The sequence below is a fragment of the Dasypus novemcinctus genome, chromosome 13 (assembly GCF_030445035.2).
Source record: "Dasypus novemcinctus isolate mDasNov1 chromosome 13, mDasNov1.1.hap2, whole genome shotgun sequence".
In the NCBI taxonomy this organism is placed as follows: Eukaryota; Metazoa; Chordata; class Mammalia; order Cingulata; family Dasypodidae; genus Dasypus; species Dasypus novemcinctus.
Genome location: NC_080685.1, coordinates 63,906,349 through 63,934,326, shown reverse-complemented (window position 1 = coordinate 63,934,326; position 27,978 = coordinate 63,906,349). Strand labels below are relative to the sequence as shown.

Sequence of the window (27,978 nt, the reverse complement as noted above, 5' to 3'; positions counted from 1 at the left end):
GCTGCTATAAAAAGATAGGAAATTGGGACACGTATGATAACATGGATGAACCTTGAAGACATTATGCTGAGTGAAATAAGCCAGACATAAAAGGACAAATTTTGTATGATCTCACTAATATGAACTAAATATAGAGAATAAACACAGAGAGATAAAATCTAGAGAATAGGTTACTAGGAGATAAGACATGGGCTGAGAAGGGGTACTAATGTTTAACGTAGGTAGAAGTTTTAATTAGCTTGACTGTAAAAGTAAGGAAATGGATAGATTTGATGGTAACACATACTGAGAAAAACTAACATGGCTGGTTTATGTGGCTGAAAAGGGTAGTCTAGAGATATAAATGTCAATTGAAAGAAAGCTAGAGAATAATCTAGGGACTGAATAAACTGGTGAACCTGGAGGTGGTTGAAGATTATGATTAACCGTACAAATACAAGATTGTTCTTCTATGAATTAGAACAAATCCATGTCACTTTTTAGCATGATAAGAATATGGATGTGCATGGGAAAATATAATTAATGTAGAATATGGACTATACTTAACAGCAATATTGTAATATTCTTGCATCAGTGTCAAAGAAGGTACTGTTAATAATAGGAGAGGTCTGAAAAAAATATACTAAATGTATGCCACAGACTATAGTTAGTGGTAATAGTCAGATGATGTTCCCTTATAATCTGTAACATATGTTCTACAACAATGTAAGGTGTTGGTGGAAGGGTGTTATATAGAAATTCTGCACATTAGGCATGATTGGTTTGCAAGTTCACAACTTTTCTAATAATATATATACACACACATACACATATATATAAATGTATGTGTTAGTTTATTCATGGAACATATGTTTGTAGGAATCTTTGGAAATGCCTTTTGTCCTAAGTAAAAAGTTGAGTCTTCTCAATTCAAGTTTGGAATAGTTAACAGAATTGATGGGCAGAAACAATGCAAAACTTTAAAGAAGGACAAAAGTCTTCCAAGTGAAATGATTGTTTAAAGCATTCATTTAGGGAGGCTGTCTATCAACAGATGTGCTATAGTTCGGACCCGAGGGTAAAATTGAGCTTTATAATACCTTCCTACAGGTTTCACCAATCTCCAGAACTAGGGAAGAGACATAAAAATATAACCCACTAATAGGCTCAGGATGGGCCAAGTTCTTATCAGAGACCAGGACAAGGGTTCAAAACCAGGAAATGGATAATGAGAAGGAAAAATACTCTTTCTAATCTCAAGCAAGAAAAGTCAACATGGAGAAAAAGCCAAATGGATGGGATCATGGAACCTCCAGAGAAGAAAGCATTTGTGATCCTTCTTGTGCACATCAAGCACATAAGTTAGATGCCCTCACCTGAAAGGACTGATCATTGACTCCCTGAAGCTGGGACACTGAATCGAAGAGGCGGAGACTATGCTGATAAGAACTATCTACTTCATTGTCAGTTTGAGTGACCTCCCTGGACAGCTGCTGGGCCAAGGACTTGGTTTTTTCCAATCTGCAGGGGAGATCAAAAAAGGACCTTGAGAATTCATTCTTTTTAGATAAGCACAAATCCATTCTATTGTTTAAAGGTTATGAATTACACAGAAGAATCAAATAAGGTTATGTGTAAGATATGTGTCTCTATCTACAACCTAAACATAAGTCTTGTGGTTTATACAGGAAGGGTTAAAAGATTTCAACCAAGTTCCCTAATTCTTGATAACATTCTTTTTATATCACTCATGCCCTCAGATAGGTTTCCCCACACCCCTTCCAACACCACAGAGGGTGATCGTATCTCCAAGAATTGGAATCTCTCAATTTTTTTTTCAGCTTTAAAGACAGCTGCTTTCCCCCAAATAAAACCCTCATTCTCTCGCCCATTCATTATTATTACTAGTATTTTTAAAGAAACATGGTGTCCCTTAAGTGTGGCTTGCATTATATCCTGGGATGATCCAGATTGTAGTGGTCCATGTGAGGACCCATAGAAACATACTTTCCCACAAGCCCTTGCAGATCAGAGCCATCCAGACTGCGGCTTCCCCCTCCTTCACTCTGAGCCCTGCGCACCAGGGAGAGCACTTGTTTGGAATAATCTTCCGTTTCCCTTGCCAGTTGCTCCATGTTACTGGCTGACTCAACATGGCTGAAAAGAATAAAAAACAAAGAATCAGAGTTTTAATAGCAAAGGACTTCCTTTAGGTTTTTTTCATTGAAATGAAGAGAAGGGAGTAATGGAAACAGTTTGGTTAGAAAAGTCAAACAGAATCAACTCAAAGTAGATGGAATTAGAAGAACTATCAAGAAGCAGTTCTTTTTCTGCAGGAAGAAATGCCTAAATATTTCTTCCAGGATGCAACAGCCTGCTCACTTACACTGAAAGTCTAAATTGGGCCCACCACTAGGCGGACAAAGCCTGTTAGTAAAAGTCCTGCAGATGCTTTTGTTTCCCCCACCCCCACCCCACACCCCACCCCCGCTCTAGAAAGCTATAAAAGCAAGCTCAGGAGACAGCTCATACTGCAAAAAATGCAAGCCAAAAAATAAAAAGATACAAGCTAGCCCCCCTCTGCTGACTGAATTCCACTTGGGATTACGAGAGCATACCACCCTGCTGAGCATTCTGCTAAGAGCAAATCTCTTACAACACCGCAGGATTTATGGCCAGAGGTAACAGTGAAGGTTCAGATTTGCCTGTTTCTAGATTATCACTGGGGCCCTGCAGAGCTGGATTTCAAGGGGAAACCCCCTCCCCCCGCTCCGCCCCAGCCAAACCAACCACTCATTGCTACTTGTTCCCAGGCTCATGTGGGAGCTGGGAGTCCCAGAAAGCTGCAGAGCGTTCTTTTCCAAGGGCTGATTCATTTCACGTGGCCTGAGGAATCACATCTGATATATACCAAAGCCATACTATGAGTCAGAGAGAAATCTGGGAAGGAAAACGTCTTCACCCCCAGCTCCTGCCAAAAGCCCCTGCCCAATGGCTAAAAATGGCTTTGAGACAGGGAGATAGGCACAAAGGGGCGCAGAGGGATGGATGTAGTGCCTGCTCCTGAATACCCTGCAGTCTTGCTCAAGTCTGGCCTTGCGGAAACACCTTGAAGCCGAGATGCTCACCGACGCTGCTCACCTGTCTGCCAGTTTCCTGGCCTCCTGAGCCAGACTTTTAAAGCTGTTTGGCCCCACATAGTGCTCTGTGGGAGGAATTTTCTGTGGAGAAAAAAGAGATTTGGTCATGCTCTTAAGCAGGTTCAGCCTCTGGTCAGAAGGGCTCATCTTTTGCCTCACAGGATTCCACACATTGACACTTTCATCAAGAGATCCTGTTCATCATCATGATCATCCTTTTTTTTTAAGTATATATAGGCAAGAATAACTAAGTTCAAAAACAGTCTGTATATTGGTAAATTTTAAAACATATTCATGTATATATTTTTATATGTAGTTAAATTCCAGTCACCTACCTACCAAGTTTTAGCAGTGGCTAGTTATTAGTAATAGGATTGTAGGGGAATATTATTTATTTTCAACAGTATTTTCAACAACAAACAGTATTTTCATAATAAGGAAAAAATCAATATATGTAAATTTTAAATACTTTATTTTCTCAGCATGGAATTTTATTGTCTTCCAATTTCCTTTATCCATTGCCTTCTTTACTCAGAAACAAGAGTACTCTAACAAAAACTCTTCCTCCTACCGCACTACCAAACTACATCATTAAGAAAATCATGCTGGCAACAATTTACTTTTCCATTTTCAGAACTATTTCTTCATTTGGCTTACTTTTTCTTTCTCTCCCTCCCTCCATTCCTTCCTTCTTTGTCTTTCATTTTCTTTCTCTCTCTCATGCAGCAAACATTAACCATGTGCACACACTGTGCTCTTGTTAGGAATGCAAATATGAACAAAACTAAATCCTGTCTTCTGAGGGCTATCAATGAACAAAGAAGGGTAAAGAGACAAGGCCAAATGAGGATATGGTTAGAAAAAAATGAACTAGGGAGAGGAACATAATGCGGGGAAATGGAAAATGGAAGAAAGCCAAAGAAAGAATGTGGCTTTTTCATGGAAGAGAAGGCCAACTCTCTGCCATATACATCAGAAAACCTGAGAGACAAATTTGAGCCACTGAGTTCTACAGGTCCCCCAGGCAGCAGTGATATTCCATACCCTAACCCAGAGAAACCTACAGTATTTCTCAGGGAAGCTTCGCTTTCCTCCAGGCTCAGGCGCAACTGGGTGATGAGCCTGCGGGTGTCCTCGACTCGGTTCTGATACTGACTGCCCAGGCCCCGGAGTCTTTCCACAGTCATCTTGAGGTCATCCAGGCGATTCCGGTAACTGTTCTCCTGGCTCCTTGCCTTGGTCAACTGGCGATTTAGGACTCTAACAGCACCTGGACGGACACAAAGAAAAGGGAGAATGAGCACTGTCTGGGTCAATATTGAATTATCAAATGTAACAAAAGAGAAAGCACTTTGACTTTGGCTTCTGGCAAAATGGTGAAAACCCAAGGTAAGAATGTGTGCAACTCAGGTCCCAGGAGAATGCAACAGGTGGTCCTTCTGCCTCGGGGGCTGAGCAGAGACATGTGCTGAACTGATATCAGCAAAAGGTTCCATGTCCTAGTACAGCACTTCTTTCCAGGACCCTGAAATCTCTCCTGTCAGAAGGAAAGTTGCCCTTCATCACCTTCGGAAATCTGGGCTTCTCGCAGAATGTCCTGAAGGGCCTGCTCCACCTGCTGCATCTTGCCTTCCAGCTCTGGGTGGGGCACTCCTCCACCTTCCTGAGCCTTCGAAATCAGGGCCTCCAGGCTCTGAAGCTGCTGCATAAATTGATCCATCTGAAACCACACAGGAAAGGAGATCAGAAGAAAAGACAGAGATCACAATCCAATACAGGGACCCTGGGATAAGGGACCCAGCTCAGAAACCCTGTCACAATGGTTGAGAATTTATAGAGACTCTGCAGAATAAACTCCCTGAGTTTGAACTTTGGCTCCACTAGACCCTAGCTGTGTAGTCTTGGGCAGTCATTTTCTCCATCCATAAAATTGGGATATTACTACTACTACCTCATAGAGCTATTACCTGGACTAAATTAATTAATGTTTATAAAGTGCTCATACCAATGTCTGGCAGAGAAAAGGTCATATAAGATTTGTTAAATAGACAAACGAAAAAACAGGTTGAGTTTGTTCTACATTTGGGGTTCTGTTTGGCTTTTTCCTCCCCTACTGCTCACCCCAGTGAAATAATAATTAACAAGAAGTTCAGTTTCCTCTGGAATTTGGAACAAGGAATTTCTGGAGGCCATTCCTGTCCAAATGGTCTTGACATCTTCTGGACTCATCTTTTACACTTTCATGCTTTTTTAATGTGTGTTTTTATGAGGACATCTCTTAGAAAAAGTCCAACTGCCAAATAGCATATTATAGTAGAACAATCCCTGTCACGAATAGGATTCCTGATTCCACATGGCCATGTGATTGAAAAATTACAAATTTTCTGAGGCTTTGTTTGCTCCCCTAAACCTGAGGTGAGAATGCTTTTTTCTCACAACATGACCATGTTATCATAAGAACCCAATAAGACAGCATTGGTAAAAGGGGGTTTGAAAATGGTGTACCTCAGAACATAAACATGAAGTACTATTGCTGTTAGGCAGCATTTTTAAGACAACAATATTTAAAGGAAGAAAAATTCATCACCACCACTGCCTCACCCCCCAGGAGAGGAGCACCGCTATGAGAGAATCACCTTGAAATTTTAAAAAGATTTAAAAATTCTGGGAAGCATGCGCAGCTCAGTAATTGAGTACCTGCTTCCCATATACAAGGTTCCCAGGTTCAATTTCCGGTACCTCCAAAAAATAATAATAAATAAGAAGCTGATGTTATCAAAGACAAGAAATAAAACTCAAAACCTGTTTTAAAATAAATGACATTTTAAAAAAAGATTTAAAAATCTCTACAAGAAGGTGGGGCGGGAGAGGGTGGGAGAGGAGGCGCCACCATGCTGGCATGCACACCTGAGTCTTCACTTGATTATAGCAAGCTGGACAGCTGGTTAATGCTGCAGCCTCACAACTGAGGCCTCCAAATCCTGGCTTGCAGACACAGCTCCCATCTCTTCTACACTCCATGGCCTCTGAGCCCACTGGGTTGCAGTTGCACGCTAGAGACAAGAGATAGACAGGGGTCACTGACACCAAGCTAACTCCAGAACCTGGAGGCATGACAAAGATAAAAGGAAGCTTGTCAAGCCACCAACAGGCAATAATCCTTCTTTGCCCTTGTTCATCTTGTGTTGTTTCCATTTCTAGTTATATCTCCAAACACATTCCTAATGAAGATAGGCCTTAGGATTCATCTGGCAAGTTTGCTGGGTGCGCGTGGATAAGTTCAGTAGTCCCCCCTTCTGACGCTCCTTTCCTTCCTCTCATTGGTAAGCCTGTTAGATATTCCGCAGGCACACTGGTGTTGCTCACAAGAGAAATAACATTTTTTCTGGGTCTATTACGTACCACACCCTGTAAATGCAGGCCTCTTCTCCTATTTTAAAGACGAAGAATGTGGGCTCAGGGACGTTGAGTAAGTTGCCAAAGGTCACACAGCCTGTAAATGGCAAGCTGAATATAAACTTGGGTGTGTCTGACTCCAGTGCCTATTCTTTTTTCATTCTGCTATGGTGCTTCTAATGTAGGAAATGCAGCAGATTGATTGAGCACCTATTACATGCAGGTTCTAGTCCACGTGCTGAGGCAAGAGCAGTGGATGAAAGGCGTTACTATCATTTCCTATGTTGCTCTATCTTCAGTCTTTAACATTATCACATATCAAACTGTACTGTAGTTATTTGCATACATATTTGGGTGTTTTCCTTATTAGAATGCTTGTTATCATTATAACCTCAGTATCTAACTTCACATTGGTACACAGTGGTGCTTGATAAAAGCTAGTTGAGAGAAGAAATGTATGTCTAAAACCAATAGATTCCATATTCATAGCACCTTATAGCTAGAATTATACAAAGTTTAAATCGTGCTTTCTCATATGCTATTTTATCTTTGCAGCACTTTGACTTAAATATTATTTGTGCATATGAGGAAACTGAGGCTTGGTGAAATTAATTGGCATATTCAATGTAATGCAATAGGTATGTTCCCAAAATTTGGACTCAGTACTGCTGATGTCAAGTTTGGGCTCTTCCTATTATGAAATGCTTTCCAACAATCACAGCTCACCTGCAGGCTGGAGTTAGGGCTGGTCTGGCCCCCAGGAGTCCCCAAGGAATGTGTGCCCCTTGGTAGAAGCCCCAGGCTGTACAGAGGTCCTCAGGTGTTCCCAGGGCTGGAGATTCTGGAGTAATTGGGAGCTTGGGGCTCCCTGCTGACCTCTGGGCATCCTGGAGAACCAGGACTCCTCCAAGCTGGATTCCTGGAGCCACTCGGCACTGTATACTAAAGCCCCCAGATTCTAGGCACCAGTGCTGGTCTGGGGCCTTTGTGGTGAAGGGGTGAGTCTCCTCTAGACTGAACTTGCCAAATGTTATATTATATGCGCAAGGTTTGAAAGAAGAGCTGAGCAAGAGGACTGAGCAGCCGGTGGTGCTTTGATCTGAAGCAGCACTCAGGAATGCTTCAAGATAGCTGCTTCTTTGAAGCCAAGCCTCCTTAGGAAAACCTTTCTATACATCAATTACACTGACTTCCTGAGAGGGCCTCTTCAGTGACTTTATAGCCCATTCCCCTCTCTGCTTCAGTTTGTTCAGGCATGTGTGCCAGTCATTGATTATGCTCCTGCAACCGGTTTCGAGGTCACTTCCTGCTTGTCAGCCCAGGGGTGGGCACAGGTCCCCTTTATCTCCACTTCCGCCTAGGAATGTAAACCTGGCCTTTTCCACTTCTTCCACCCAGCTTTAACCCATTGGGGATCCTTCAGCTCTGTCTTCCAAAGCCCACTGCAGGGTCAGCTGGTCTTGAAGCCTTAGACACGCAAATCCAGGCTCTTCTCAGGTCAGTTTGGTCAGAGAGACGTCAAGATGGTAACTTGCTGATTAGTGAGCTTACCTGTACCCACGCACGCTCACACACACAGCCCTCCCGGGGCTCAGGCTTACCTCGACACTTGTCTGCTGGGTTAGGAGCCAAGGGATCCCCAAAGTAGCCCGCTTTGCACTGGTCGCAGTAGAAGCCAGCTGTGTTGTGGGCACACTTCAAGCACTGGCCTGTCAGCCGATCACAGTTCCCCGATGCACTGGGGTCCACGTTGTTGTTGCACTGACAGGCCTGACAGGGCCTCACTGGGCCACGTTCCCCAAAGGGGTCCCCAAAGTAGCCGTCGGCACAGAGCTCACAGCGGGCACCTGGGAAGGAACAAATGGCCAAGCCCGAGTTACCACCCATCAGCAGCCAGACCAGCCCCAGAGGCCGCAAGTAGCCAGTTGCCCTCTAGAAGAGCCAGGAAGCACACACTCCCTCCCCACCCCGGGCCCTAGACCAACACTCGAGGAGCAGGCACCCCTGGCAGCGGCTGGCTCTCCCACATCACAGCGGGTCACAGATCTCCAGCCCAGCAGCACGCCAAGGAGGAGGAGACTGCCTGCAGTTAACTAGCTGGCTGGGAAGAAGTCAGCAGCTCCACACAAGTGGTAAGGTGGAAAGAGCTTCTCCAAGGATGCTGATAAAGGATGGAGTCTTCTGTCACCTGCCCGGCAGACGGAGATGGAGATTTATAAGGTCACTATACTTAAGTCTGCCTTCTTTACCTTGGTTTCTTTAAAAGAACTGAAAGCTGCTCTTCATGTGTTAATTAGAAACCCCCTCAAACAGTTTTTTATGTTTCCTGCTGTAAATGGTTCACTCTGCCCTGGCTCAACTCACTTCACCTCTTGGACCAGCAATATTCTTATCTTTAGAATGAGGACACTTAGATCAACCCTACGTAATGATAGTTTCCTAGAAGTTCCTTGGAGTAGGAGCTAGCTACACAAACTCATGGCTGGAAGGACAGGAAGACGCGGCCACAGAGCAGGTGCCACCTTACCAGTGACCCCCGGGGGGCAGTTGTTGCACACCACCTCCTCCGTCTCAGGCATCACCGAGCAGCTGAACCCATTGTGACAAGGGCACGGTTGGCAGCTGCGGGGGTCGTGCGGATCATTGTAAAAACCAATGGGGCAGTCGGCACACTGGATGTCAGGATTCTCATCCCCCGAATAACAATCTCCTGGGAGGCAGAGGAAGAATGGAGGGGCAGAGACGTGAGCAGGGTCAAACAAGACAGTTCCTTTATTACGGATGAGGCGTGGGGGCTGGCGCTTCTGTTCTGCAGCCTTCCCGAAGCACCTGCACCCAGGCCATCGGCTCTGCCCTGGTACAACCCTAGCCATGGGCCCCACCCTGAATCCCACCCTCACAATCCCACGCTAAGGGGCCATGCACTTCCTTCCCTAACCCTAACCTTACACGAGCCCCTGTCCTCCAAGGCCTGGCACCATCTGTCTGCACTTTCATTTAGGCCCCGACAGTGCCTTTGATCTCTCTATATAATCCTTGCAACCCAACACCACCACCCCCACCCCACACTGAATCCTGACAGCCATTTCCTGTAACCTAGCACCTTTCTCCCAACCTTGTGGCATTTTCACAATGAAAAGGACTGAGTGTAATAAAGCACTGTGTCCATCGGCACTGACTCCAGCCCTACTTTCCTTAATCCTCTCTCATCTCCAAATGAGTTGAGGCACAGTCTCTCTTACACGGTTCTCTCTCCGCCATGGGAAACCCCAGTCACCTGGCTGCACCCCCAGCCGGCTGGCCCAGGTGTCATTTCACTCACCTGTGTCTGGATCGCAGGCCCCTCCCCCTTGGCAGTTGCATGGAATACAGGTGCCAAAAGGCCCCAGCTTGGCTGAATCTCTTTTGTATCCAGAAGCACATTCCTGGCAGAACTGCCCCTTGTACCCAACAGGACATACACATTGTTCAACCCAGGGTGCTGGCGCTCCAGAAACGGGGCGGGCTGAAATCAGGGTCACGTTGTCCAGGAACCCAGTACCTGCAAGAGAGGATAGGCTGGAAGTAGCTGAGGTAAGGTCCACAGAGCTAAAGGCAGGCCTCTCTTTGGGTTTTATTTCTAACTCCCTGTCAAAGACAGGTGGGGTTCACTCACTATGCTATGTGGAGAGGCAGAACAGGCTAGAGCAGACTCCAGAGTTAGAAAAATCAGGGTTTAAATTCTGGTTCCAACCTCACTAGTTGTGGGAATTAGAAAAGGCACATAACCTCTCTATGGCTTGTTTCCTCAACTGAAGAAGATAGATCACAGTGGAATCTATCTCCTATGTTTGTTATGAAAATCAAATAAGACAATGCATACATTATAATGTGCTTGGCACACAGTAGATGTGCAATAAACAGTCAGTAAACACATTTTCTTCTTTCTGATCTAGTTTCTCCATCAAAGACATGGAAATGATGGATGCTAGCCATGCTTCCTCTTCACATAAATGCTAAAAAGCCTACGAAACTCTGATTTAAAAAAATACCGACTGGGATCGGGAAGGCCCAACATAACAAGTTCAAAAAAGGGAATTAAAAGAATATGCAAAGATGTCTGAAGATGGAAACAACATATATAATCCCAAAAGGAAAAGCAACTCAAGCCCATTCCTAACTAAGGAATCCTGCCCATTTGTTGTAGATTATCTTCTTCAAATAGTCAGCTTTAATCTTCTAAACTCAGAAAATCTTTTAGCAGGTAGCATCATGCATTTTCATCCGTGATGAACTCTTTTTAGAGAAATATTCCTTTTTAACTTCTAGAATGTAAACCTTTAGATTACACACAAGACTCTAAATCAAAACCATTAAGTGGTTTATCTACTTGCCTGGAGACTGTCACCACCTCAATGGGGAACTGAAACCAATTAAATTAAAACCTTTGGGGAAGCAGATTTGGCTCAACGGATAGAGCATCTGCCTACCACATGGGAAGTCCAGGGTTCTAACCAAGGGCCTCCTGACCCGTGTGATGAGCTGGCCCACATGCAGTGCTGATGTGTGCAAGGAGTGCCGTGCCATGCAGGGGTGTCCCCCACGTAGGGGAGCCCCATGTGCAAGGAGTACACCCCATAAGGAGAGCCGCCCAGTGCAAAAAAAGTACAGCCTGCCCAGGAGTGGTGCCACACACACGGAGAGCTGATGCAGCAAGATGACACAACAAAAAGACGCAGATTCCCGGTGCCGCTGACAACACCACAAGCGGACGCAGAAGAACATACAGTGAATGGACACAGAGAGCAGACAACTGGGGAGAGTGGGGCAGGGAAGGGGAGAGAAATTTTTAAAAATAAAATAAGACCTATGAGGAGAGAAATGCATTTCTCATAGTCCCTTACTGTATTCTCCATATGTAGCTCGGATCCGGAGGGCTGTGAGGTTCCGCAGTAACCTTCGATACTCAAAATAACTCAGCCGCGGGCTCCAATTACTGCTTGGATGTTCATTTAATCTACAAAACCAAAAACATTAAAAACCCAACTCTCATCACATCCCTACATGACAAATCACACCTGAGAATCCTGCAACGGCTAAGTCCCTTCACAGTCCTGTCTAGAGGATGGCACAGGACCACTAGACACCTCCTTACAGACATGAACTTGGAGCTTCTTCACTCTGTCTGGAGAGCAAACCCCACAGGATGTGGTGGAGGGCATTCCAAGGGGCATGTCAGCTGGAGCACTGGTCCTCAGTCATCAGAGACCACTTTCACTTCTTGGCCACACAAAACCTAATATTAGCAACAGCTCTGCATTTGAGAGGCTATGGTCTCCTCAAGAGCTACAGCTTATTTTTGGTCTTGATGATTAAATGATTTGTTATGGCAGCACACTTCAGATACACTTTGTAAAAGTCAGGGGCCACCCTCTACATTGTTCACTTTTAATACTTGCTTATTTGGCATCATAGTGCCTCATTCCATCATAACATTAGCCTCTGCTCTATTTTTTTAAAATTCTGTTTTGTTTTTTACTGGAATATGTCTTCCAGGAACAACCCTATCTCTCTCATTTCATCCGTAGATTCATAAAGCAAAAGTCTGTGTTAGATACTGTGTTTGACAGGAGGATACTGAGACAGCTAGGGTGAGGGGATCAGAGTCCAGCAGGAGAGGGAGGTGGGAAAACAAGGAATTCTAGCACACTGCAGTGAGTGCTGTAGCCAATGTGTGGCAAGGAGGCCATGGAAATGCACAGGAGGTGACTGCAACTTTCCCTGGGTTTCTGAAGAGGCTAATACAAAAGAGGAACATGGGAAGTGAATCCCAAAGAGTAAGTTCACCAAACAAAGAAGGTGGGAGTGGGTATTCCAGATAGGTGTGCTGCGTGAGTACATCCTCGCGCTAAGTAACACCTACTAAAGTACACACCTTGTATGTGCATTGTGGGTCTTCTCTCCATCCCCACTACCTCTGCCCTGGGGTCAGCTCCAACAGCCCTTACTTGAACCACTGGGAACACGTTCTGCTGGTCCACCTAAGGCCACTCCCTAGTACCTCCTCTGCACAGGGTTCACACCCGGTGCTCACACCTGATCACATCGCTTCTCTCCTTTCAGTGTTTCAGTGGCGTTCTGTCACCTTGCAGGCACAGAAAAGATCTAAAGCACCTTAATGTGACATTCAACACCCTCATAATGGGGCCCCTTCCAGCCTTTTTCAGCCTCGTCTGTCCATCTCCGCTGTACATGTCATGTTCCAGCCACAAGAATCGCTTGCCCTTTCCTCCTGGCCTTATACTTTTCACATCCTCACATGTCTTCGCATGCTGCTTCCCATGGGTTCTTTGCCGTCTGACTTTTTTCCCTGGAACAGCTCTGTGCAGCTGTCAGTTCTGAGCCCGTGTGTTCCCTCCTCTGAGAAGCTTGCCCTGACTCCTCCAGTCAGAGTTTGGTGTACTTTCCTCTCCTCCCATTATCCCATGAACAAGCACCACCGTAGAAGTAAGTATTTTACTGCCTTATGTTTGCTTGCGGACATGTTCTGATTCCTACTGGACCATGAGCTCTTGGAGGACAAAGACCATGTGTCTTTCCTCTTGCTATTATACAATTATATAGTATAATTATAATTATATAATGCAATATAATTATAATTGCCTCTAATGCCATACCAAGTGCATAGTAGGTACTGCTCCCTTCCCTGACTTCTCCGCATACACATTAAAAACACCATTCTGCACAATAACATGCTGTCTCCTTAGGCACACACAGGCCTTCCCTGACCTCACCCCAGTGACCTCACCTCTCACTCTTTCCCTCTCCTCCATTCCATGCTCTGTTCATGCTCAGCTTCTTGGAAATTCTTAAGTGCATGAAACTCCATCAAGCATAATATGCCCTCTGCTTTGTTAATCTTTCCCCTCTATACCGTCCTTAGAGAGCACCTCTTCTCATTTGTCACATCTTCTGGTAAGCTTTCCTTGCCAACCCCAGTGTGGATCGCTGGACTTCCCACATGTCTTTCAGAAATGCCTGTGTCTACTTTGCCTCCCTCTGCCTCAGACATGCTGCACTACATCTCTTTTCCACTCTCTCCCATTATCCCACCAGCTGCTTGAGGCAGGAGTCAGGCCCTGACTAGCATGTAGCACCATGTCTGGCATGCAGAAGGTGTTCAAAAAATGCTTGTTGAATGAATGAATGCTGACTGAATGAATGCACCAAGAACTGGACCACGATCACAGTTTGCCCTATTTGACCCACTCGTGTTCTCTCTCTTTACCTGAATGTGTATGTCTTGGTGATTCCACAAGGCAGTGTCTTGTCAGTTGGCAGCAAGGGAGCCGTGATCCGTAGACCAGCACCTTCCAGGATCACATCATGGGCAGATGGGTGTCGGCCTCCCCTGTCCACCCGGTAGTCAAAAGATAGACTTTGCCCATAGCTCACTTGTTGATTCCCTAGAAATTTGGCTGTGAAATAGAATTTTAAAAGATTAAGTTCAGTTTTAAAACCAGGGAAGCAATGCGTGTACAGGTTTGCATTAATATGGGCAATTTCTGTTGGAGTCCTATGATACCCCCCACAACCTGCCCCAAACCACCCTGCCAGAAAGGCCAGAACATGACAGTGGACATGGCTATGCCACTATTGGCTACTATGTGGTAATGCTAAAAGGACCTCGTTATAAGACAATTCCACCCAGTAGGTGATTCACAGCATGGCTCATATGACAGAGTGATATGTAATGACTCCAGGTATAGCAGCATGAGCGCCCTTTGTTGTGTAGTACTTTATAATTTACCAAGTGCTGTCACAAACATCATTATATCTGATGGCAATAATCCTTGGAGGCAGGCATTATTATTCCCATTTTACAGGTGAGAGAACTGAAGTTCAGAGAAGTTAAGAGAACAACTTGCCCAGGAATCGTATATTAGTTAGCAATATGAACCAGGACTAGCATTCTAGGTAGAGCCTTTCCAGGTACATACTACAAACCGATATGTTTCTTTTTAAATTTGTAAGTGTTGAAAGGTTTGAGAAATGCCTCATTTTCATTTTTCCATTCATTTCTCAATATAGCCACAGATTTGACCAGAGTCCATTTCTACTGAGCATGCTTGGTGGGCATTCTAGAAACTCCCCATTTGATTAAAGTAGGCGCTTAGGCCAGAGTCTGACCCCAGGATATCCAGTTCTGCTCTATTGTACCCTGTCTTGGTGACTTTATGAAGAAAGGTTTAAGCCCCAACTCTCTTCTACAGATAATGTTGCCCTAATACTAAGTGGTATGGTTTCAACATTTTCTAATTCCATTTTCTATGATTATTTTCTAGTTTTATAAGTTGGCTTCTCTAGGAAAAGTTTTCTCTTACATACCAGGAGCCACAAAATAGACAGGGTCCGATCGTCGTGCTGAGGTAAACACGTCCCGATGGCGCTGGGACCACTGGAGCTTTGCAGGAGACCCATTTCTTTGAACAGCCTTCCAGCCGTCAACATCTGGAACACAGTAAAATCACAGTATTCAGGACAAATCCTCATTATCTATTGAGTTAAATAAAGCAAGTCTACTTTCCTAAAAGTCCTAGTGGTCAGTAGTAAGTAAGGTTTTCTTAATATTTCCAGATTTAAGTACAATCCTGAAAATTCCCCATGTATCTCTTTACTTGGTTCTCAACTTCACCCAACCCCACCCCTAGCTGCTTTGTCTTCTCACGTTTAAATCTGACTCTTATGATAAGTAAGCACATTTGCATTTGTTGTAATTTGTATTTTTATTGTAGTTACATAAATACACAATCTGGCCTTTATGAGATGAGAGGGTCCAGTATGGTCAAAAAAGAAAATCAGTGGGAGGAGTGGGGTGGGGGGTGGGGGGTATATGGGAACCTCTTATATATATACATATTTTTTTAAAGATTTATTTTTTATTTATTTCTCTCTCCTTTCCATCCCCGCCCCCCCCCCCCCCCAGTTGTCTGCTTTCTATGTCCATTCACTCTGTGTTCTTCTGTGTCCCCTTGTATTCTTATCAGTGGCACCAGGAATCTGTGTCTCTTTTTGTTGCGTTATCTTGCTGCATCAGCTCTCCATATGTGCGGTGCCACTCCTGGGCAGGCTGCACTTTTTTCGCACTGGGCGGCTCTCCTTATAGGGCACACTCCTTGCGCATGGGGCTCCCCTATGCAGGGGACACCCCTGCGTGGCACAGCACTCCTTGTGCACTGACCCATGGGCCAGCTCACCACATGGGTCAGGAGGCCCTGGGTTTGAACCCTGGACCTCCCATGTGGTGGGCGGATGCTCTATCCATTGAGCCAAATCTGCTTCCCTTTTTTTTTTATGGTGACCTTTTTTGTGATCTATGAATCTTCAAAAAAATACAGTTAAAAGAAATGATGGGGTGGGGAGTGGAGAGTGGGATATATGGGAACCTCTTATGTGTTTTGTTGTTTTTGGTTTTTTTAATCCCCTCCCTTGTGATTTTTTGCTTGCTGTCTGCTCTCTGTGTCCATTCGCTGTGCACTCTTCCGTGTTTTTGTCTCCTTTTTTGTTGTGTCACCTTGCTGAGTAGGCTCTCCATGGCACTTATGGGCCAACAGCTCTCTGCAGTGCTTGCAGGCCAGCGGCCCTCCACAGTGCCCGGGCCAGGGGCTCTTCACAGTGTGTGGGTGAGCCTGCCTTCACAAGGAGGCCCCAGGATGCGAACCCAGGGCCTCCCATATGGTAGATGGGAGCCCAACTGGTTGAGCCACAGCTGCTTCCCCCACCTCTTATGTTTTTTACTGTAACATTTCTGTGATCTATTAACTTAATTTAAAAATTAAATTAAATTTTAAAAAAGGAAAATCAGAGTCAAATAATATAAATTTCCAATCTTTTTATAGATTTAGTTTGCTAAATAATTTAATATAAACTAACTCATTTGATGTAAGTGAAATCAGTCTTATTAATGAATTTGAACTCCAGAAAGTCACTCATAAACTCCCCAATTCCAATGAATAATTCTTTTGTGGTCTTGAAATACATGTGTATGGGAAATGCAAGGAGGTAGAAATCTGGTATCATTTCAGTTATATTTTAAAGTTTTTCATACTCTGGTATGAGTAAACCATTTAACTATAACTTTTTCCAAAGCAGTAGGGTATGACTTATTGCTCTTACAAAATAATGTATATTCAGAGCTATAAGAGTTGTAAAGATGGTTAGAGAATTTGTGGATGGAGTGGAGGTGGGATGTTGGTAAGAACAAAGATCTTTGAGAAAGTTAGAGAACAAAAACCTAAAAAACTGAACCCTTTACCTTGATGGAAGGTAGAAGTGATCCTATGGACACTGTAATCTGCAGAGCTATGGCAGTTGGCCGAATGCCCATAGCAAAAACACTGGGTACAGCCTTCAGGGTTTCCCATATCCAAGTGATAGTAACCTGGTCGACACCTGCAGCGGCATTTTAGAAATGAGGACAATGTTATAGGTTGCTCCCTTTGCCACACAGAAACAGAAAACATGATGACTGATTTCTACTCTCTCTTCCACCAGCCCTTACATACTCCCAGAGGAGGTAAATACCAACCTTCACAGACCAGCCCCAGGCACAGACCACCTGATGGATAACCACACACCCGCAAATGAGAGAACTTGAGGAACCTTTGTCTGCCTTTGGCAGACAGAGTCACATATCCTAATGGTCTGTAAATAAAGTGCCTGACCCATCCTTGGACTGGGAACTGGTGAGAAGTTGAGGGGCGCTCAGCTGGGCAGGTCTGAGAGAGAGGCAGGGCAGGGATCTGCAGTTAGACCTGTCCTATGGAAAGTGTTTAATGAAGGACAAGAGAGGGAGGGGGCCAAGAAAGGGAAAGCAAATGTTCCAGCCTCAGGGCCCACGACGCGACCCCAAACCCACAGGATCTCTGGGTCTTGTTCACCATGCCTGCCTCTTGGACTGGGGCTCTGGACCACAAGGAAAAGGGCAGGTGAGGATATGACTAAGAAGGAAGGCTAGAGAGGCTCATTACAAAGGAAAACGGAGGGCTTCTGTTCCACCTCTGCTCTAGTTCAAGCCTGCTGGGGCTTCTCTGATGCCTACCGCTGCTGGACACTCCAGAGGAGAGAGCAGGGAGCCCGTGAGGGCTCGTTTCTTCCTGTCCCACCCAAACCCCAGCAGATCCTTTCCTACATGAGATAATGAGTTTCAACGTTCATTCATTTAGCATTTATGATATGCCAGGCACTGTACAAATACCCCCTCATATACTGCTCACTAAGACCCTATGAGTTAAGGGATTGTTATTGCCAGTTTTCTTAGGTGAGGAGATGAGGCCAGAGGGGCTAAGAAACTTTCTCAAGGTCACATGCTGGTGAGTGGATGAGGGAAGATTCAAACTTAGGCACATCTACCTCTACCTCCAAACCACGTTGTCTTAACCATCAGGCCATATGTTGGGGATATGCTCGCTGTACAAAGCACAGAAAAGCAGGGAGGCTGTGGACAGTAGACACTTCACAGTTCTAAATAAATGGGCACTGTTTTTTCTCTACAAAGAAAAGGTGAAAAAAAATCACTAGGAAAGTAGACGAGGGAAGGCAAGGCAGGGGAAGGCGAGGGAATCAGGCAAAACTGAACAATAGCATTTAGGGATGCACTCAGGTAATGAACTACAAAGGAAAGCAAAGAAGTGATCCACAAAAGTCAGAATAGTAGTTATTTCTAGGGAGGAGGATATAATTGGGATGGTGCGTTTTTTGCAGAGTTCTATTTCTAATCATTGGCGATGCTAACATTTGTGTTATATTGTTTTCTGTGTTATATTTTGAAATTAAAAACATTTTTAAAATGTGACTCCTCTTTCCACACTTATAATAATAAGCTATTTCCCCCTACCTTCACCTCAGCAGCAAAGAACCCTGAAAACACACGGTAGGAATGTATCTGGCATTTCCTTTGCCCAGGTATAAGTGACTGGCAAGGTGCCAAAGAATTTTTCTTTTAGAAGTCCTTTCTTACTTTTAAGGAAAGAGGAAGCCATTATCTCTGGGGCCAACGTCACACCCCTCTTCTTAGGACAGTCTCAGGGGAAGGAAGAATTTTAAGTCAGAGCACAGTCTGTACTTAAGGAATGCCCTGTAAAGGCAACTGAGGGTGCCTCTCTCCTCCCCGCTCCACCTGCCCCAACATGGAGCAGGGCCCGGCGAGCTCTCGCCTCGTCCCCCAGTTCATGTGCACACACGTAACCACCATCCCATCCCTGGGGCGGTTCCTTTTCTGTACATGACGGTTCTACATGGCCAAATGCCGGGATAGTCCTTCTTACAAGGACTTTCCCAACATGTTCAATTAGGCCATACCTTCCCTGGAACCAGCCTGAGGCACATGACCTCGCTGCATAGCACCTTGTACCCAAGCACCTGGGGTTCAGACCCAGCTGGCAAGGGGACGGCGCGCACCCGCTGCAGTGAAAACAAAGAAAAGGGGCCAGAGCAGAATTCCAGAATCAAATGAGTTTGGGGGACTCGGCTGTATATTTTAAAATATTAAAAGCCTAATTTTTGAGGACAGAGGGCAGGTTGGTCTTCACAATTTATTAGATACCCCTTTTCTCTAAGTCCACTCAAAGGATTAATTCTCTTGCTAAATGCCAAGGGGCTCTCCCTGCTCTGCCCCTAGGGCCACGGTCACACAGACCTGTCACAGCGTTCTCCAGTGACAGCCGGCTTGCAGACACAACGACCCGCGTCACAGGGTCCCATGATGCCCATTGGGTCACAGTCACACTTGGCGTCTCTGGGAAAAAATAGAGAAAAAAAATAGGGATGTGTTTCTAAATGTTTTGCAACTAAACAAAGAAGGATCAAATCTCACCAACAAACATCATCAAACTGAGCAAACTTTCATCTCTCTTCTTTCATCAATGAGCCCTTTCCTAGCTATCTTTGTCTACACTGCTCTCTCCTGGACCCCTTAAGCACTAAATCGTCTATACCAGTGCTACTCAAAGTGTGGTCTGCAGGCCAATTTGTCCAGGAGCTGTTTACTCCCCATACCCAAATAGATGTGGCATTTGAACCAGGATGTAAATCAAGTTCATCACTACACTGTATTATTTGGTATGGTTAACTGTTTGATTTTGTTGGCGTTTTAAAAAAAATTATCATTTGTTCATCTATTGTTTAATTCAATGATATCTGCTTTTATCATGATTGATTCTATCTACTTGCCATTTTCATCTATTTAGTTTTTTGTTTTTTTTTTTTTTGTAACACCTTTCTTGAGATATAATTCCCAAACCATGTAACTGGTCCATTTAATGCATACAATTCAATGTTTTCAGTATATTCTCAGAGTTGTGCAGCCATCACTACAGTCAATCTTTGAACATTTTCATCACCCCAAAAAGAAACCCTGGACTCTTTTGTAGTCATTCCCCACTTTCCTCCTACCCCCTCCCCAGATCTGGGCAACTACTAATCTACTTTCTGTCTATAGATTTGCTTTCTGGGCATCTCTTGTAAATGGGATCATCTTTTGTGACCGGCGTCTTTCATTTGTTTTCAAGGTTCATCTAATGAACTGTATTCCTTTTATAGCCACTAAGATTTCATCAGGCAGATATGCCACATTTTGTTTATCCATTCTTCAGTTGATAGACATTTATGTTGTTTCTACTTTTTGGCTATATGAATAATGCTGCTATACACATCTGTGTGCATGTTTTTGTGTGCACATATGTTTTCATTTCTCTTGGCTACATACCCAGGATTGTAATTGCTGGGTTAGGTTGCCTTTTGTTTTTATTTATTTTGTTTTGTAGTGAGTCTTTCCCAGTGAAGGAACCAGAGCTTTCATTTAATTCTGATTTAAGTCTAGCAAAATCTCCTTGTCTCATACAGCACTGGTCTCTGTCACTTGTTTCGGCACATAATCATATGCATCTATATCATGTGCCCCAAGTTTGCTGTCTTTTCTGTACTGATCAGCTCCTCCACTAACTGCTCTTTATCTCTACCCAAATCCTGCCCAACAACAGGCACCCTTTTTTCCTCCCTCCCTCGCACATTCCTCATCCAATTGGGTATCAAGTCCTAACAGGTATGGTCAGAATTCCTTTCCTGAGCCTCACCTTTCAATTTCCATGGCCTCCTTATTGTCCTAGCCCCTTTGTACTACTCATCTGGACCATTCAACAAGCACACATTCAGCATCTCCTGGTACCTAAGCACTGGGGATACTAAGAGAAACAGGAAATAGCCCTAATCCCTAAGAGTCAAGAGGCAGGGACAGGCATGTGAACAGACAGTGGCAGTGAAGCACACTGCCAGCTGTAGGGGAGCCGGTTCGGCCTCTAAGTGCCTCATGCAGCTCTAGGCCTTGGGGATGCATCATGCCAAGACAACTTTCAAGCTTTTACTCATCCTTTCACTCGCTCTCATCCTCCACTCCACAGCATTTGCTGAGTCCCTGCTCTGTGCTAGGCATCATACTCATGACTTTCCTCTGTTAAAAGCCATGAGCACTATTTACCCCATAGTCTCCGCTGGACCTACTTCCAGTCTGCATTTTCAGCTTATCTCACTTTCTTCCACCTTCAAACAAACAGGCAGCTGTCAACCAGCCCTATACTTCATTGACTCAAGTCAGCTCTGCATCTCTCTGGGTTGGGTATGTCATTTATAACATAGACCCCATCTTTGTCCAAACGAAGAATTTAAGGAGGGATAGAAGATGCTCCAAACTAAAGGGGACCGAGATCACTCAGAAAAGTTCTTCCACCTCCAAATTTACTTGGGTCAAAACAGGTCCCAAATTAGACTTTAGAGGATTCTTTATCCCCATCCTAATTCATCTGGAGGGAGGCGTGTGTCAGGCAGGGTGAAGAGCATGGTTTCTGGAGTCACAACTCTGGGTTGGAATACTAGGTCCACCCTCACTAGCAACATTGGGCCAAATACGAAACATCTCGTGGCTTAAGTTCCTACCTTTAAAATGAGTATACTGATAGTCTCCACCAATTAAGGATATTGAAGGATTAAACTAGATAATCCACAGAAAGTACTTAAGAGAGTATTTGGCACAGAGCAAGGGCTGAGTAAACGGAAGCGTGGCTGAAGCTCATGTAATTAGCATTACTGGTGTTCTTCGCGACGGCGGGCGCGTGCAGATGCTTACGGCAGTGTCTGGTCTTGGGCGCACCCGGCAGCAGTTAGCGTGTGGAAGCCCGGTAGGCAGCGGTCACACCTGTCTCCTGTCACACCTGGCTTACAGCTGCACCGCCCAGAGTTGTCACATCCGTCACTAAGAGAACCTGAAAACCGGCAAGGAGGAAAAGAAGAAAGGAAATCTTTTACTGATGTAGCATCAGGAAGCAACTCTCACCCTATGGGAGCTCAAAAGATACTAAGAAATAACCACTGCCTGCTCCCTTTAACAATTATTTCACATCGTCTGAGTATTCATTCATCCACTAGGAAAGGCTCTGACAGCCAAGGATTCTTCAGGGAAAGAAATGCAAATGACTCATAAAAGTATTTTTATTATATATATGCTTTGATTTTGATATTAAGGGGGTGTGCAGGCCACTGGTTTTTAAAAGAATCCACCAAATCTTTGAGATCTCAAAAAGAGGGAAGATTTGTGAATGAGCCCACTGGAATCCTAGGAGAGAGTTCATTTCAGAAAATAAGCAATAGTCTCTCTTTTCTCTAGCAGGCAAAAGCCGCCGTGTAAGGTTCAGTTCTTATATGGTGTGATTTTTAAGAGCACAAAAAGGTCTCAACCAAAAACATCTCTACCTGCCTGAGGTGGTAGGAGCATCACTCCTTGTCCACATCTGAGGATGTATGCAGCTGACATGGTTTCATGCACTAGAGAACTTGTCCTATGAGTAATTCCTTTATAGACATGTTTTTAGTTGTGAATGGGTGCCCTCAGACTGAGTGTTGATGAAAGACGAGAGGTGCTCAGGATCACAAAATGTGCCACCTGGCATCCAGACCTTCAAACCACCTCCCCTCCCAGTGCAAGCCACGTCTGTCACCCAGACCCCGTCTCTTGCTCCTGATCCAGCCTCTGTCCCCGCCTCCCATATAGAAGCCAGAGTGCTTTTTAAGAAGTCACACAGATCACATTACTCATCTGTTTAAGTTCCCTGGGGGCTGCCCACTATAAGCAGATTAAAATCCAAACAGGGCTCACTGAGTCGAAGCTACACTGCTCTCCTTCCTGTGCTCAGAATGTGCCCAGCTGCTTCCCTCCTCAGGCATTTGCAGTTGCTGTTCCCTCAGCCTCTTTAATGCTCTTTCCCAGAATGTCCCTGGTTGGCTTATCTCAGCATTCAGGCCCTTACTCTAGTACTTAGCCTTGCTTTACTTACGATTACCTTAGCTTGTGTTTGCTGCTGTACCGCAGTGCCCAACATAAAGAGAATGACTAGAAATCTCTGTTGGATGAATGCCTGCAAGGAAGAGAAAGGGACTACATGGAAGGTGCTAGGAGGGAGTCAAAACATGAGGTGAAGGGTGGCCAGAGGGCCTCCTCACCTATTGGATAATTTCCCTGAGGCTGGCAGAATTAGAAAATAATCCATATATTTCAAATATTTCTGGGGATTAGACTCTCCATAATTTATGATTCCAACAGAACATTAACCAATTGCTACATGCTTTCTTAAAAAGTCCATTATCCTTCTAGAAACTTTCAACTCTCCAGTAGCTATAATTCACATCAATCCATATATTCGTTTTGTGCCTACATAAAGGCTTTTATGCTGTGTGCTATGGAGCCTAAACTACATCTTGTGGGAAATGGGGAGCTATCGGTTGGTCTAGGCAGGCAGCAACACGTCAGACTTGTAGTTCAGAAGGATAATTCTAGGGCAATATGCAGGAGGCTTGGAGAGGGGAAGGCCAGGGGCTCTCGTTAAAGGTAGCTACACATGACATGATAGTCTGGATCAGATGAGTCTTCCTGAGAAGAGGAAAATGCTGTGAGAGAGGCATTGTGGGTGTGAAATTAACAGACTTTGGCCACTCTTAGGATATGAATGAGGAGGGAGAGGAGATCACACGGATGACACCCTAGTTCCAGAGTGTGCAACCAGATGGGCTGTGATGCCATTAACCAAAGCACGAAGACAAAAGGCAGAGCAGGAGCTGAGGTTGAACCATCAGAGAAGATAATGAGCTTTGTTTTGAACATAGTGAATTTCAGTTTCTAGCGGCATGTCAAGGTGGAAATACGCATCTGGAGATCAAGAAAGAGGCTGGCAGAGATCTAGGAGCCCTCAGGACATAGGCTAAATAGGAAATAAAAGCAAACTGAGCTCACTCTGGAAGCAGAGAGAGGAAGGAACAGTGCTGCAGAGAGAAATGGAACTCAATCCGACAATGAAAAGGGTGATTGGAGAGGGAAGAAGTCTCAGGATACAGTCAAGCCGGGGAAGCCAAAGGAGGAATATTCTGAGAACGTTTTGGGGAGAAGGAAGTTGGGATTGTTTTCCGAGTCTCAGACAACAGAGCACTTAAACAAGATAAGAATGAAGAGGGGCTATGGGGTTTGAGGCTGCCATGCCCACTGCTCTCTGAAGTCAGCAGCCAGTGATAGGAAGGAAGAGTTCTTGTTGAATTAGCTTCTGATAACTAACATTAACCATAGATGCAGTCTCACTTTAATCAGTTACATTATTATTAAATTTATATACTATTTGCTAATTAAATAGGTTAGTTTTTAACCTAAATGTGTGTCAATTTGAGGACTCAAACATTTTTTTTCACTCTAATTAATGGTAATTAAATTTTCAATTTAAGAAAACTCTCCCTATAGTGGTTTTTCAGAAATGAATTATTCTGGTAAGATGGAAAAGATTTACTTTGCTTTTGGCCCAAATGGCCCAAAATGGTATTCTCTGTAACACTCTTCAGAGAAGTGTTAAAAGTCACCCCATGAATATGTGCATTCTATATTCAAAAGAGTTTCAGAGATGTATAACATAATAGCACATTAATAGACATGAAGCTTGTTTACCATTTTAATGCCACTGTTTCTAAACATTATTTGACATAGGACACACTCTAGAAAATACTGCTCTAACAGAAGCTGGGGGACATACAAAGAGCCTGGGCTTTGAAGTGGAACAGATCTCAAATCAAATCCAAGCTCTGTCACTTATTAACTGTGTGCCCTTGGGCAAATCGCTTACTTTTTCCTTTTTTAAAAATGGGAATAACAACATCTTGTAGGGCTGTTGTAAGACCGAACTTAGATGTACAAAGTGACTAACTCATTGTCTGAAAGGGTAGATGCTCAAAAAATGTAGCTTGTATGACTAAGGCCCCCTTCAAGTCTTCCAAAGTTGACACAGAAACATTTACAGACTGTAACTGTGAGCATAACTGATTTATTGCATGTTCCAAAGCTTTCGAAATGGCAGCACTGGGTTTTCAAAGTGCCTCGTTAGAATAAAGCACACCTGTCCTGATTCCTACACCAGGAGCCTCTCTTAAAGGGCTGTGAACAATTGGGTTTAAAGAACAGATTGAAGAATAGCTTTCTGTTTCATGTTTGTGTCCCAGTAAGCTCTTTCAGTGCTTATGTAGATAGAGTCTACAGGCATTTGAGGACTCAGGAACATATTCTAAAAGGGATTGAATTATTGAAACTCTAGCAATGGAAGAAATCATATCATTGATGTGGAGACAGTGGCTGCGGGAGTTGCTGAAAGCAGGGAGAGGCAAAAAGAGGTGTGATATTGGGGCATTTTCGGGACTTAGCATTGTCCTGAATGACACTGCAGGGACAGATGCAGGACATTACATATCCAGCCATAACCCACTGAATGGACAGGGAGAGATTGTAAACTATAACATAAACTATAACCCATGCAGCATAGCAATGCTCCAAAATCAAATGCAATGAATGCACCACACTAATGAAAGAAATTGTCGATGTGGAAGGAGTGGGGGTTATGGGGAATACAGTATATGGGAACCTCATATTTTTTATTGTAACGTTTTGTGTTATTTATGTATCTTTAAAAAAAAGATAATTTAAAAAAATTTTTTAAAAAGGATTGATACGTAAAATTTAAACCAACAGAGTCTGCCTTGTATTGAGAACCGTTTTTAAAAAGATAGGTGCAGAGTGGGTGTAGCTCAGTGATTGAGTGCCTGCTTCACACATACAAGGTCCCAGGTTCAATCCCCAGTACCATCTTAAAAAAATTTTTTTTATATACACATGTGCTTGCATTTAAAGACTTGTTTTAATGTTATAATTTGAGTAATCCACAATCAGAATCATAGATAAGCAATAAATTGAATTTGAAAGTAAGAGAATAAGTCCAATATCATTGATGTCCTCACAGACATCAAGGATTCAGTTGTCATGCAGGGACAGTAACCTTCAAATTACCCACAAAAGGTTATGGGATTTAAATATGTGGATATAAGAGTTAAAAATAATTCAGTCCTGCTGCTGAACCCACAAGGTCATTACCTAAAAATAAGCCTAGTTTTAATAGTTAGGAGAAATTGACACGAAGTTCAAAATCTGTGACCACATTGGGGATTGGGAATGATGTTGGTTTAATCGGCCAGATGTGGAATGATAGCCTTTTTATAAGACACAGTCTTTTGTATTTGAAATTAAATATACAACAAATTTTCTGGTCAAGTTATTATTTTTAAATGAGAAATATCCTCCAAGGGAAGAGGAAATTGAGAAATCACAGAGGGAACTTAATTCGTGCCACTGGCTTAGGGATTTGGGCTGCTGACTTGCAAGCAGAGACGGCATGACAGTGGAAATCAGCTCTGCCACTCACTGGTAGCTCAGCCCGGGCAGGTCACAGCTTCAAGCTCCCATTTCTTCATCTCTGTAATGTGGTAGGGACATTAATGCACAAAGGCCATTATGAAAATTGAAAAAGACATGGTATATGAAAGTGTTGTGGAAAAGTATATGATTTTATCCAGATCTTAGGCAATAATGTCCACGCAGTTTTTCTTGGCCACCTAATTGTCTGCCTTTGGGGACAAAGGACGCCATTCTGATTTTTTTTTCTTTCTTATCAAAGGAACAAGAGGAAACTGTTCTCTGTCAGAAGATTTGGATTACAATTTATCTCTTGCAATCACTTGCTGGGAGACTTTGGGCTATTCATTAACTTTTCTAGGCCTCACTTTCTCCACCATTAAAAATTAATCATTGCCAGCTCGGGGTGTTAAGAGATAACAGATTTAAACATGGAAAGACATCCATACTCTTTCCTGGAGTTGTCAAATAAATAGTTTTAGACCAAATATTTGGTTTCTACAAGGTTTCTTCCTAAGCTGGAATGTAATTCCAAAAAGGCCAGTGTTCCAAAAGACTGGGGTCCCTGACCTCTACTCTAATTTATAAAAAATCCACATCAACTACCATTTATTGAGTTGTCTGCCATGTGCTTACCAAACACCATTTCATCCTTACAATGACCCTGTGGCATAACTAGAATGATCACCCTTTCACAGCTGCAGAATCTGCGGCAGCAAGAGGTTAAAGGAACGTGGCAGAGTGACCCCGTGGTAGTGGTAGTGCCAAGATTTGAATCCAGGCTGTCTGGCTCCAAAACCCACACTTTCTCCCACTGCACTCTACATCTCTGATGTCAGCAAACCTGGAACTTGAACCCTTGCTCTGCCACTTAGCTGGTAATCTTGTCTGGGCAAGATTCTTGACTTTTCTCTCTAAGCCTCTACTACCTCATGCATAACATGGAAATAATAAGTGCCCTCCTCTTAAGGTTGTTTGTAACAATTCAATTAATTACTGGATGAAAGGCAGCTAGAAAATCACTGGGCTACACTGCTTCCTACGGGACTATTCACACTTAGTCAGGGATATCAATCCTTATATTAAAAGAAAGAGCCAGGCTCATGATTGCTGGGTGAGCAATAGACCACATAGTGAAAAAGAAGAGAAATCCTTTACCACTTTCTCTCTTTCCTGGGCAGCTGGTTTCTTGTGTACTCCATGACCTATAACCTTGTCTTCAGGTCAGGCTTCCCAGCTGTGCCAATTACATTTCTAATTAGCTTCTCACTGATCATTTGGCTTAGATGGCCCAACTCCAGTGACTCACAAAGCTGCATACCCTAAAGAGGTACGGGCTCTTCAGAGTGGTTAAATGCCCATTGTAGTGGAATCGTTCTCTTTATAATTCTTCTTTATGATGTTTTTTTTTTTTTAATTTATAGGGAGATTTGCTAACCCCACAATATTCTAGATGCTGATTCTATACCACAAAGATGAGCAAATCTGACTCGTCATAAAGCAACAGGAAACTAAGTGAATCTGGGAAACACTTCAGGATATGGGTTTATATCACCATAGGGCCACCCTGGTTTTCTATAGGGCCCCCCAAAACATTCCAACAGTGACTCAAGGCTGGACCAAAATTTGCCCATTTTTAGATTCTTTCAGTAGCTGCTATGAATT

General features: G+C 43.8%; 1 protein-coding gene across 2 annotated transcripts in view; it reads right to left on the bottom strand.

The window, feature by feature from the left end:
* LAMC2 (laminin subunit gamma 2) overlaps positions 1–27,978 on the bottom strand; it is a 58,724-nt gene that overhangs the window by 8,819 nt on the left and 21,927 nt on the right. For both annotated transcript variants that reach the window (XM_058274841.2, XM_058274843.2), the window contains 15 exons: positions 21,673–21,808; positions 19,192–19,290; positions 16,810–16,946; positions 14,883–15,005; positions 13,783–13,972; positions 11,399–11,511; positions 9,838–10,056; positions 9,043–9,225; positions 8,117–8,362; positions 6,027–6,172; positions 4,686–4,839; positions 4,184–4,389; positions 3,121–3,200; positions 1,987–2,136; positions 1,356–1,500 (listed from right to left, as the gene is read on the bottom strand). In XM_058274841.2, the coding sequence (XP_058130824.1) occupies positions 1,356–1,500; positions 1,987–2,136; positions 3,121–3,200; positions 4,184–4,389; positions 4,686–4,839; positions 6,027–6,172; positions 8,117–8,362; positions 9,043–9,225; positions 9,838–10,056; positions 11,399–11,511; positions 13,783–13,972; positions 14,883–15,005; positions 16,810–16,946; positions 19,192–19,290; positions 21,673–21,808 (2,327 nt within the window). The remainder of the gene's footprint in view (positions 1–1,355; positions 1,501–1,986; positions 2,137–3,120; positions 3,201–4,183; positions 4,390–4,685; positions 4,840–6,026; positions 6,173–8,116; positions 8,363–9,042; positions 9,226–9,837; positions 10,057–11,398; positions 11,512–13,782; positions 13,973–14,882; positions 15,006–16,809; positions 16,947–19,191; positions 19,291–21,672; positions 21,809–27,978) is intronic.